The sequence below is a fragment of the Lipophrys pholis genome (assembly GCF_963383615.2).
Source record: "Lipophrys pholis genome assembly, chromosome: 12".
Lineage (NCBI taxonomy): Eukaryota > Metazoa > Chordata > Actinopteri > Blenniiformes > Blenniidae > Lipophrys > Lipophrys pholis.
The window spans coordinates 21,289,102-21,302,110 of record NC_137641.1 but is presented as its reverse complement, the minus strand read 5'-3'; the positions used below and the strand labels follow the sequence as shown (position 1 = coordinate 21,302,110).

Here is a 13,009-nt window from a genome sequence, read left to right as displayed (position 1 = left end):
AGTTTCAGGTGTCTACCTGTGCAGCCTTTTTTTTTTTTTATACATTTATGTGACAGCAGTACAAAAAAAAAAAAAGAGAGAAAATAACATCTCTATGCCACGAGTAGTTTCTAGCAGCGTCAGCTAATGAGGTCAAAAATGACAGTGGGAGGCTGAGTGAAGAAAGAGACCGTCAGATGGTTGCAATTTTGGTTATAAATGTTTCTTTTTCCTCTCTTACTGTTTGTATGCCGGCGCAACCCAGTATGGGTTCTCCTGGGCTTCCTTGGCGTGGCGTAGGATGGCCTCTCGAGGGTTGCTGTCATCTGTTTTATCTAAAGCAATGTTCTTCACGATGAATGAGGACAAAGTACCACCGTGAGCCGCCACTCTTCCTCCTCGGCCTGTCGGGACACATCATCACTGCATTAGACGCCGTTCAACTTCACATGAGGGAAAAACACCAAAAATTTCTGGGAATGTGGCTCTTCTTCTTCTTCCCAACTGGAGGATTTAATGCACGAGTTCACAAATTCCAACATAAGCCTGACCTTGACCAATCAAGAGCGACTTGACCTATCACTCCGCTGTTAGGATTTAATGTCGTGCAACATCATCCGTTATCTCCTATAATCTGCTGCATTACAGTGACATGACCTGACATTAAAGATGGATGAGCAGCAGAGCAGTGGTTGGCACTGCCGCTCTGTAGAGAGAAGGCCCCCAATTTCAAGTCCAGGGTGAACTTTGGGTAGAGTTTGCATGTTCTCCCATTGTACGGCATTTCTCTTAGTATCGCAGTTTTCTTCCACAGACCAACATGTATTTGAGGTTAAATGGTGATTTGAAATAGCCAGCTGGCTTGAATGTGAGCACGTGTCTGCCTGTGTTAGTCCTGTGAAGGACCGGTGACTTGTCCTAGATGTGTGTTGCCCTTGGTACATCATCTGCTGTGATCTGCTCCAGCCGAAACAAAAGTGAGTTGTATGAAGTGGCGTTGAAGATTTAGTTTAGATATTTCTGATGGAAGTCTGATGATGCATGAAGATGGATGGAAATACTTGACGTGGGGTTCGCGCACATGCATGGTCTCAAAACCTGAAAATGTGTGTTAAGACAATTAGTTTTTTCAAATCTGAACAATTTATGCTTTTTTTTTTTTTTTTTTATAAATATACTTAAATTTCAGATCATTTGATATTTTCTCCTCAGGTAATAAAACAAACAGGGAGGAGGAACCTAATCTGAACCAATTGAGTAATTGTTCAACTGTGAGAGAAGCATTATCTTATTCATCAAACACAGAAATTAAATGATTTTGTTTTCACACAATTACATTTTTTAAATAATAGTCCATTATATTGTAAAGTAAATGTTTCCATCATTTTAAAGCACCGTGGGACATACAGAAAAGTGTTGTCAGCACTTTTCTTGAATTATCAGATTACAAGTTTTTTTATTACTTTTGGTTCTGGACACACTCACATATAGCAGCTCAGGAAACATGGAAAATACATTAAAACTTCACTCTTTGTTGTGGTTATGGTGTTCCTAAACTGTTGCCAGATTATGGAACTGTTGGGGGAAACAAAACTTCCTGCTTTCCAAATGGACATCTTAAAAGGATCGGGGATGGGATACGCACACATGCGCACATACTTGGAGCGTGCAGGGACTTCCTGTTGTAGCCGGGCAGTGAGCTTGTTTGGGGATTTAGATGCAACTCTTTCCATTGCTTGTAAGCATCGAGTCAACCACTGAGCATTACCTTGCACTTATGAGAGGTGGCTTCACTCACAGGATAAACAAGGCCAGGACAGTCTGTAATCCCACAAAAGCCACTGAGATGCTAGACCTGTTTTCATAAAATATACCAAACATTTTCATTTGCAGACTATTCAATTTACTTTTGCCCCATGCTTTTGGCCTGTGTGACAGTACATGTTTTGATACTTTGATACAAGCCCACGCAGAAGAACTGATGGCAACAACGCAAAGTATTTCAAAGACTAACAATTTCAGTGTGAGTAATCCAGGTGGGATCGTGTTTATTACCTGATTTTTATTACTGCTGCAATTAAACCCTAATATCCTTCCTTTGAAAGGAGCAACGTATGAATTTGGGTTCTGTTACAGCTAAAGAGAGAATGCAGCTCGGCTGCTCCTTCTCAAAGTCGCCACGGAATTATGTGATCCTCGTGTTTGACTTGGCCCAGTTTTCCGTTGGATGCTCTTCCTGAAACAACCTGGGTATTTGGAGGTTGAGGGTTTTGCTCGGGGACCAACAGCGGTGGTCTGTCAGGAGGATTTAAACCAGTCAACTTGTTATTACAAGCGGCCTTCCCTAGCGTCTTCACAAAATTGCTCCAAACTGTTTTGTTAGTTATAATTAAAAATTCACTTCTTTTTTCCCCCCAAGAAAATCTTGCTGAATATGGCTACCGTACTTTTCAGATCCTACATATCAAACTACTTTACAAGGCCTTAAATGACAAACCAAAGGCGATAAACAAGATGAAATGGCTTATTGTATACAAGAAAATCTGTTGGACAATGACAAACTACCCAAAACCACACATATTTCATGACTTGAGTTGAAAAAAAAAAGGAAGAAAACAGTAAATGGGACTAATTCCTCACAAACCTTCTGAAAAACATGGTTGCCACTCAGATTACCTCCTCTCACATCTCCGATTTGTCAAAATATTTTTGCAAGTCTGTTCTAGATTCTCACAAGTGGCTTCTTATGGTTTTCTGTGACGTTCAAATCCAATTTCAACAGCCTCAGAGCAGACCAAATGTAGTGATTTCAGCATCATAACTTGGAAAACACTACTACAGCCTACCAAATGCAAATGTACTACTAAACAAAGCAGACTACCCAAAACATAACTTGCTGGAAGCCTCGGGGTAGTTATGAGAAATAGTGTATCATCTCAATCGTGAGTTTTATGTGTTAAGTCTATATGATTATGTACGGTGCCGCCACTTAATTTTTTCAAGTAAAAAACATCAACCAGATGCTCTGAATGAAAGTTCAAACAGGGTCAAAATCCTCCACATGCAACAACTATTTCTACTATCATGTATTCTGTCTCTGTCATTAACTGAACATTATTGGCTTTGAAGAAACGGAAGAAACATGGAAGTTACTGCATACACTCACTTTTTCAGGCAAAAAGATGTTTTTTAAATCTGACAAAAAAAGTAACATCCCCGTGGAGCCATGACATTGTTGTAAGTGCACAGTGCCAAAACAATAAGTGGAAAAAAAGCAAAAGAGAGAGAGAAAAAAACCCAACAAAAAGTTGTAGCAATAACCCAGCTGGAATAAAAAAACAACACAAATTGACAGTAAAAACTGTCTAGTATCTTGAATTGGGGCTTTGTATAGGTTTGGTAATCACGATCATGTGTATTTTAGTAAAAATATAAACACTTCAAACATGGATTACAAAGAGAGATCACAATGCAGCATTATATCTCAGCTGTTAAAGATACGAGGCTGCAGCAGACCGCAGTAGATACTTCAGTGGCCAATTGGGAGCTTCAACATCAGCTGGATTGCATAATACATCACAAACCAATCGTCGATTTGCACATGTGCTTCACAAGTTATGATCCTGACTCATAAAGGACTTCAAGAACTGCTGCAAAACTCCAGCAATATCTAATTAGTCTCCTGTCGTTCGAATGACTGGATTTGTGTGGGGTTTTTGTTGTTGTTTTTTTAATGCTCATTAGTTGTTTTCCGGGCACTTGGACTCCAGACACTAAATTACATTTATACCTTTTGTGTCTCATTGAATAAATATTTTTTAGCTTATGCAAACTCTACAAACACATCAACAAAACTCAATACTATATATTAAAAAAAGAAAAAAAAAAGGTGGGAACGTTACCTGGTCCGGACACAGGGGGCTCGGGTTTGTGGGATTTTCTCGGGTCGAGTCGATCCTTCTCCAGCTGTTTGCGTGTACTCCTCTGCCGGGCCTCTCTGAACATGGGCAAGGCGTGAGCTGGAGACACACGGAGTAAACAGGGATAATCGAGTTGCTTAGGTAACAAAGATCAAATGACACCAACACACAAATAAGCCGTCAGGGCACCTGGCGAAGTGCCCTGTGTCTGCAGCCTGAATCCAACTAACACATTCAAACCTGCTACCACACATTGCAGAAAATATAAACCACTGTGGAAAATCTAACATGCTATCTGCCGAGTGTGCACAAATTACAGATTAGCCTTGAACCACTCTCCAGAAAGGTTATGACTATGCTCAAAAAACACAATTAGTTTCATCAGAAAACGCTGGTCAGAGTCAAAACGCTTGCATATTTGACTTACTATTATCCCATGACACAATTATTAAGCACACAACCACAACGAGGTCTTAACCAGGTGGCAGATTTCCCAAAGTTTGGCTGACCTTTACAGGACTGTAACTTCCTCTCATACAAACCACTTCTCCTGACATTTATTTAACTTCATTCGAAATGAGAAAAATGGGGTGTTAGTAGATTTCTAACAGAAACTTAGAAGAATGTGAATAATGTCGCACTTTAATGCACAACATTGCTTTAGTCAGTACACCAGACTCAATATTGACAACATGTATACGTTTAATCTTTAATATGTTATATGTTATTAGAAGAGTCATCAATCATGATCAATCTGGCGCTTTAAAATTTGATAAACAAGACCCCGGTTGACCTCTGGCAGAATCACTCTCCTCGTCTACTCTTTCTGCAGTAATGCACACCAGCATATTCATTACATGTTTAGATTCAGAAGATCACTCCGCCACCTTTCACACTTTCGTGAACACCATCACAATAAAAGGCCCCGAGCACTTAAAACCACAAGTGCAAGAGTGAACGGTTGCATGATAAAGTGCAAACGAGTGGCCTCAAATGTGTGCGGCGGAGACAGAGTGTGTGTGAGCAACGGTGTCAAAAAGTGTGTGCTGCTCTTATCCTCAGGGGTTAGAAAAAGACGCTTTAGTAAAGCACTAGATAAAGTGATTTTCCATTCAGGAGCCCTGTCCCTGTTCAGGGGTAATTCTTTCTCCTCCATGCTACATTAAGCAAAAAGGTTACTGTTAACAGATTCCCTCGCTTTTCTCAATGGGCCATCACATGCTTCCTGTCCCTTCTAATTTTCCAGTGCCAGGGCATCAAGTGCGTCACTCGCCACTTGTGGCAGTCGAATGCCTGCCTACTTTACACCTTGTTGGCATGGCAATCAAATCACATGATGCCTCTGAAAAGGCTGCACTAGTCGAAACAAATAAATTGCCTCTGAATTGGGTCTCGGGAGCCAATCGGTGGCGCCGTGCCGGGAGCCGCTCCATTCCTGTAGGTTCATGACTTCAGTCCGGGGGCAGGAGGATGTGTGAGACACGCACAAAAGAGATGACGGCCTCGTGTGTTGGAGATATGATGGGATGACAGGTAGGGGGGGGGTGGTGTGTGTGCGTGTGTGTGTGTGTGTGTGTGTGTGTGTGTGTGTGTGTGTGTGTGTGTGTGTGTGTGTGTGTGTGTGTGTGTGTGTGTGTGCGTGTGGTTGGACGAGCAGCTGATCACGCCGGCAAGAGGTGGGAGAGGAGCCTGTCCCCGGCGTGATACCGGCCTGATGGGGGGGCCACATGGCTGTCGCGTGGCATAGTGCCCTACGGCAGTCGATAGGATCATCTTATTAATGGGCCAGTCATTCCTTACAAAGCTACTGAACAATAAGTGGCTCTGAGGATTTGAGTCGCATAAAAAGAAAAGTAAGTTACAGATAGAAGATGAGCTAAAATTGGTTTTAATTTTAAAAGCATGCCTCACATGATTTCTTATAACGTTGGCCCTCCTGATCCTTTCAGTGGGATCCAACCAATAAGTGAAATTGTTTGCTTTGCATGCTAGTGTGAGGAAGCAGGGAATTTGATTCTGAGTTAAATGGCAAACACATTATTCTGAGTGACACAGAGTATGAGCATATTTTGCATGTGTCGAACGCACGCATGGAAGAACTTACGCGTGATGATGTAATCCTGTGTGAGCGTCTCCGCATGCTTTTGTTTGTGCTGGCTCTTCACTACGCACAGCTTCGCCCCCCTGGTTTTAAAAAAGAAAATAGAAAAACTGTTAGAAATTCTGGTATTTCAGCCCATCAGATGAAACACAGATGCCAGAACTAGAACAGTTGCTGATGAAACACAGTGGTGAAAATTCATAGTGGGATTGCCTTTTATCAAAATGTTTAAAAACATTTGCAGTTACTGTTTGTTAATCCGATGGAATTTAAATAAAAAAGTATAAATACTTTCATTTGCATTTTACTCAACAAACCCGTTGATTCAAAGTTGCAGAAAAAAAAGGGTTTGACTGATGACTGTTTGTATAATTATGACTCATTTGAATGAGAACACTTAAACCAACAATGAGTTTATCATTGGAACACTTGTTTGCTGCCACAGGCTTAATTTCTTTACACAACCGTTTACAATAAATCTGCTGTTGTCCATTAAACATTTAAGACTTAAAAAAGCCAGAAGAGCCCGCTGCACTGAGTTGTACTTTCGATCACATGATTAATACTTACGGCAAAAATGAGCAGAACAAAGAAAAAATAAAACCATCGAAGAATCGTGAAATCATCAAAGCCTACAGAAGCAGTCAGGTGCACGTTCACGTCTTCTCATAATTTACATCTAAAGTATTTGACCTTAAACATATTTTAGATTTATTACATACAAACTTAACTATTTCAAGTTTTGTTTTTAATCACTTAGAATTTGAGCTTTAAATGATGAAAACCCCCTTGTTTGACCAGCATTAGAATTGCTGGGTTTTTCTCTGTAAAAATGATGTGCGATGACTGTTGTATTTGGCGCCATATAAATAAAATTGCATTGCTGCTGATTTATTCTCTTTAGGGCTGCTTTTATTGGAAACAAAAGGTAAAATAACATGTAACAAGTAACAAGTATGTTGTAAAGGTCTTGACTGCAACAAATGTACCTGTGGCTTTTAACTGGGTCGTAGTACACCTTGGCCAATCCGTTCCCGGTTCCCGCCATTATCTGGTTAAGTTTAGGATGCCACAGGCAGCGGACGACACTCTGCGAAACACAGGCAGAAAGACAGAAATTATATTGACTGTTATTGCTTTTGTTTTTTCATGTTACAAAAGTTATAGGCAGTACTTACAAGAAGTTCACACGTAAAAAATTAAAATCAACAGCAGGTTAAAGTACTTTCTTTATAGTGGGTCATATTTGCAGCCATGTTTGAGCTTCCCAGCTAACAAAAGATAGCAATCGCGTATTATTGTGAGTGTGTGACCTAGGCTGGGATCAGTCTCAGCGCGCTCGACTACTCCAGTTGACTATATTTGGTTGTTGGGATGAGGGTTGGATCCCTCAGTCTGTGTGTGACAGATGGCCGAGTGCCAATAGGCAAATGTGACCACATTTATCAAGAGGTGAGGGTGTGTGTAAGAGAGAGAACAAGAGGCAGGGAGAGACAGATACAAACATTGTTGGGCGGTGATAAAGATCCTCTGTTACGTCTGTGATTTGTGAGCAACGGTAGAAAGCCAGTCGTAGTTGTAGTAGTAGTAGTAGTAGTAGTGCCTCTTTTGTTCAGACACGGTTATATCTTAACTTACTTCTGTACTGAATTCCGGGTGAGCGACATGTATTTTTGCATTTCGCTGTGACTGTAGGTGTTGTAGCTGTACTGGTCAAGTCAACAGAGTGTACTTTTAACACGTATTAATATGGAACAGAGAAGGGAGTATAATGGGGTGTAGGACAGGAGTGCGGGATGGGGGGTGGGTAGGACTATGACTGAGACGTCCAGATTCTGTGACAGTGAAAGCTGCTTAACGCCCAGCTGTTCAGCTTCCCACCAGGATACCAGAGAAAGAAGTCTCAATCACACACATACACACACACACCAGAGGACAGACGTACACACACACGGACATACGCAGACAGAGATGCACACACGCATGCTGAGTTACATTTTTCCCCGCAAATGATACATTTTAACTCATCATGTGTCGTTATTTAAGTTTATTTTCAACAACATTTTAACACGACAGTCTGCTAAAATACAACTCAAAACTAACTTACACACAACTACATTCTCCTGTCAGCAGCTCAGTGGCGTGTCGCTCATCGGATAGATGAGGGTTAATCTGCTCAAATGAGCGTGCAGTAATTGACAGAAAGATCTGGAAAACGCTTTAAACGGGATGTGCTTAACATGAGCATCACAGATTCAATTTCATATGCTGGTTGACAGATGATGGCATTAATAATTAAGTTCAATAATCATCATAATAAGCCCAAAGGTAAATATGTTCACATTACACACACTATACGCACACTTCACTTCTGTAATTGAGGCATCATGCAGGTTAAAACAATAAGTTTAAACTAGGGGAATCTCCTTATAGAAGATGCTTAACCATAGTAAGAGTAAATCATATCAACACGTTATAGTATCAGGAACATTTGTAAACTGTATGTGTTTTGGTGTGAATGTGCAATGCCTCATGTGCGACACTGAGACACTGCTACATTCGTCATTACCAACACATGCCCAATAACCCACAAACAGGCGGGAAAACCAAAAAAAAAACACGCCCAGATGACTGCGGTCTAGTCGAGTTCAGCAAATTGCCTCTTCAGACCCAAACAAATCACTCTGTCAACAGTGGTGCAAGTCTAACAGAGAGAGCAGCGCAGTCTGAAACAGCCCCGCTGAATGGGGCCCACCTAAACTGCATCCACTCACAAGTCCGCAGCCAAGCACAGCTCAATCCAGACCAACCGTACGACTGCCTTCCAGATATTCAGAGGAGCGTGTTTACACTCCAGGAAATGCTGTTTATACCTCATGTCCAGAAAATTACATCACATGAAGAGGGAGGAAACTTTAATCAGTCGGTTCTTCAGTAGCAGCCTTCTACGTCCCATCAGATTAGAATATCAACGACTGACTATTGATGAAGAGGACAACAGACACTTGCTCAAGATGGAGGCTGATTATAAGATAAAGCTATGGAGCGCTGATGCAACACAACAGTCAGCTGAGCTTCTTGTTCAGCCTCTGGTGACTGGATCCAAAATGTGCACGGATTCTGACAAACTGAGCAACGCAGGCCAAGCGAATAAAATTTTTGGAGAAGGAGAACACCACTTTAAGTACTTCAGCCACACACGCATGCACACGCAGGTATACTGTCCAAGAAATCTGTAATTAGAAAGAGCTACCACACTGATACAATGGGCCTTTACGTCTTGTAAGATTTACTTGGTAAGATGCATAAAGAGAACTCAGCTAGGGCCTCTTTTCTACTCTCCCCACCCATGGCTGCATTTAATGAAAGACCACCCTCGTTTTTATCAAAGGCCCAACCTAAAAAGCCTGAAGCCTGGCTCAAGGACGGTTTACTGTTTAAGAGCTACCATCCAAGAAGTGTGGGGTAAAACATGAGCATAACATATTTTATTATCTCATAACAAATTGATACAACACATCAGATTTGGCTCAATATTGAATCCCTTGCCCTCTAATGTGGATATTTTTCAAGTGCAGGTAGTGACAAAACACTATGTCATTGGAAAGCTATATGTGTTTTTGATACATGTGTGCTGGTGTAATGACATTTGTGCGCTCCTACAATGAGCTGTAAATGTGTCTGTCTTCACCTCCACCTCAGGTGAGCCCCTCGGTCTGCTGGAGTTTTACAAGTGGATTTTGCTCTCCTGCCAACACGGAGATTTGTTCTGAACTCAAAGTTTTCCTCAACTGAAGTCTCAACTTCCATACCCTTGTGAAAATCCTCTCGTGTAAAGAGAGCCAACTGGGAGGCTTGTCTGAGGTGGAGGTGAAGACAAGAGACATTCGAGACGCACAAAATTTATTCCACACGCACGCAAATTGGAAAAGACCTGCAGAGTTCTAACCACGCACATGAATGTAGAAATACAGACAAACAAATATTAATACGCATATACCAATTAAGATACACACAAAAAAGCTCTCCAAAAGCATGCATGAGTAACTGTGTTACTATAATAGCCCCATAAAAGCACACAAGGGCTATTTAAATTTCCTAGTAGAAGAATTCAGAAGTCAGTGTACGAAACACAAAAAATAAAAAAACACTTTTCCAGAGACTGCATGCAGCCTGCAGCTGAAATTCAGCCAAAACTTTAATGCTTTGCTAGCAGGCAGGATCTCACCTGGCTCCTGCCCCCTCTGATGGGTGAGGATAAGCTTAAGCGTGTCTGAAATATTTACCAAACAGGCCTGAATCAGCCTCTGCTCCCAAATGCATCCCAGAATCCAGGTCTGGGGTTATGTAGACTGTTTAGGTAGAAATGATTGGTGGCCCTTCCTTTCACCCGGCTGCCTGGTACGACACTTTATAAAGACTGCACTTAAATTCTTGGGCCATCCCAGAGGCAGACGGCAGATGTAAACACAGTAAATAGCACATTCATCAGGTTCACTGAGTGCACGTCAACCAGAAATAACTGATCTGCTGCACAAAGTAAAAATTTTACTGCGTCAAAATTATTTGACAATATGGGGTTAAGTCACCACAGTGTGAGGTTGAATAACAATCAAATAGCTGTTTTTCTGTAATTGTACGGGTAGCGTGTAAAATAACACAGACTGCATTAAAATCAACAAACTAATTAAAACATTTCTCCAAAAAGAGCTGTACAGATGGTTATCAAAATCTCATTTTTGCATACCAATAATAATAATAATAATAATAAAATATCGAGGGGAAAAAATTGGTATTATAAATAAAAGATGAAAGAAAACTAAAAACAAACACTGTTCAGATTTAGCATGTGGCTAAATACCTTTAACGATATCATTCTTGAAAACATTCGTTTCTATCTTCCAACCAAAGTGACATCTTTCTCCTCTTGTGATAAAATCAGGTTGAATTTTTTAAGAGTTTTATTTGAAAGGGAAAAGCATAACTAAAATACCTAAAATATATAGAAATCAAATCAATTCAAACAATTGCAAAGCAACAGGTGGTCTTTACCACGGTCCTGACTACATTGGGTTTTTTTTCTGCAGAGCTGTGTTGCAATTTTGAGAGAAATCTTCTGAACAGCACAAAGTGTGAAGAGAGAGGAAGAGGCTTTTGCTGCGTTTCCAGCGAAGCTGAGCTGAAGCTTTCAGGGGTTTCTCACAATGGCAGATGGTGGAACAAGGGAAAGGCCAATGGAAAAATCACTTACAAATGTTTACCCTCTTCAGTAAAGTGAAAGAGAAGACACACGGAGTGATGCGAGGGGAGGAAGGTTGTTAAGTTCTAAACAGACTCTTTGACCCAAAGTGTCTGGGGGTCTTCTGTTTGATGCTGCCTACAGTCAAAGCGGGTGCAAATGTTACAGACGACTATTTAAAAGCGTTCATGGAGGCTCAGCCAAGGTTTCGAAACCAACAGAGAAAACTATTAACTTCTCAAGCCAAACAACCAACAGCCAGTCTTGTGACCCATTATATTGTTTGCAAATGAATAATGCCACCTATGGTCTCTGAGTGACACCATTATTATCAAACACTAAAAAGTCAAGAGGGCTTAAATGGAGCAGTGTTTAGCTCTGTCAGGTTGGTGGACTGTCACACGTTAATTACCAGCAGAAAAAAACTTCTACAGAGAGGAGAACAACTGCAAAGACAAGAAATAAAAGTGGAAGAAATTAAGACAACATGATTAGGTTTTATTTCTTTAAAGTATTATCTTGTAGTATATGTAGACATAGACTATTGATTTGTTTTTCAAATCAACTGACAGTGATAGGTTAGGTTAGTATGGAGAAAGCTATACGAAGCACAGATATCAGATATCTTTGAAACTTCATCATCTTCGCAATTTCATTCAATTGTAAACTTGACTGCCCAGATGGAAAGTAAGTCGACGATAACTTTCCTTAATTTTCCAGTGTTTTAAATTCTGAAGTGAAGTGTCAAAACCTTAGCAACTGGCTGTCCTCCCTTACTCTCAGCTCGTACAACTGTGTGGTGTGTGGGGCACACTTAGTGTGGAAGCTGTGCCAAGGTTTGCAAGATAACAGCAGCTGGCTGGCAGTGTAGGAGGAGCACGAACACACACAAACCCATCTTTTGTCCAGTTCCCCCCCCCCGACTCCCAAACATGTTCATTCACTGGCTTGTGTGAAAGTGCCGTGCCTTAGCCAGGGAGACCAACTCCTAAGGCATTAGTCTCTGTCAGAACTCAATGTTATGACTATGGACAGGCACTGCTAACTCTGCTGAAAAGGGCTCGAAGAAGCAGAGACAGAAGAGGAGACGGAGCAGGAGGCAACAAAAAAAAAAAAAAGGTTTCTCCTGTCGACAGTACCTCTGCCCTTCATTTCAGCACCTATGGCTGGTTGCCTTCACTAAATGGATTTCTGAGAAAGCGGGATTTGTGCAAAGCACATAGCATCCTAATGTGTGTGCCTATGAATGGAATATGCGGATTGTGTCCGTAGATAATTTGATTTCATATATAACTAAAAGGCAGCGCATATAAAAGCATCAATAGCCATTCTGCCAACACTTTGAGGGAATGAATCGCAGTAAGGAAAGGTCACATAATGGGACTTTCTCCTCGGCTTGAAGCATTTTTTAACAACTTTCCTCTTTTCCTTTCATTTCCCTCAATAAATCCACTCATCGCTTTTGATATTGAAATCTCTTTATAGTGTTAATAGAGGCAATACTCACAGATTGACCGTTATCGCCACTGACGGGTGAAGTGATTATCCTTCATCACCTCCATATGTTAGTGTGTCGAGCAGTAAGTGAACATTATGTCGCCAAAGTTGATATGATAGAAGTAGAAAAGTCAGGATTTGCGGTGTAACTGCAGTCGTGTACTGCAAAGGCTAATTAATACTACTATGGACCAATTGAAGGAAAGGTTTATTGTGGTTCTGATAGAAATGTGTCAAAACACAGATTGCAGCACTGTTTATTGAGTAAGGGGC

The 13,009-nt window shown here is 41.0% G+C and overlaps 1 protein-coding gene across 1 annotated transcript in view; it reads right to left on the bottom strand.

Annotated features, from left to right (window-relative positions):
* The window catches only part of wdr70 (WD repeat domain 70), a 42,810-nt gene that overhangs the window by 1,641 nt on the left and 28,160 nt on the right, over positions 1-13,009 (bottom strand). The window contains exons 14-17 of the mRNA XM_080476869.1: positions 6,990-7,090; positions 6,004-6,083; positions 3,882-3,998; positions 221-383 (exon numbers count right to left, since the gene is read on the bottom strand). Of these exons, the coding sequence (XP_080332995.1) occupies positions 221-383; positions 3,882-3,998; positions 6,004-6,083; positions 6,990-7,090 (461 nt within the window). The remainder of the gene's footprint in view (positions 1-220; positions 384-3,881; positions 3,999-6,003; positions 6,084-6,989; positions 7,091-13,009) is intronic.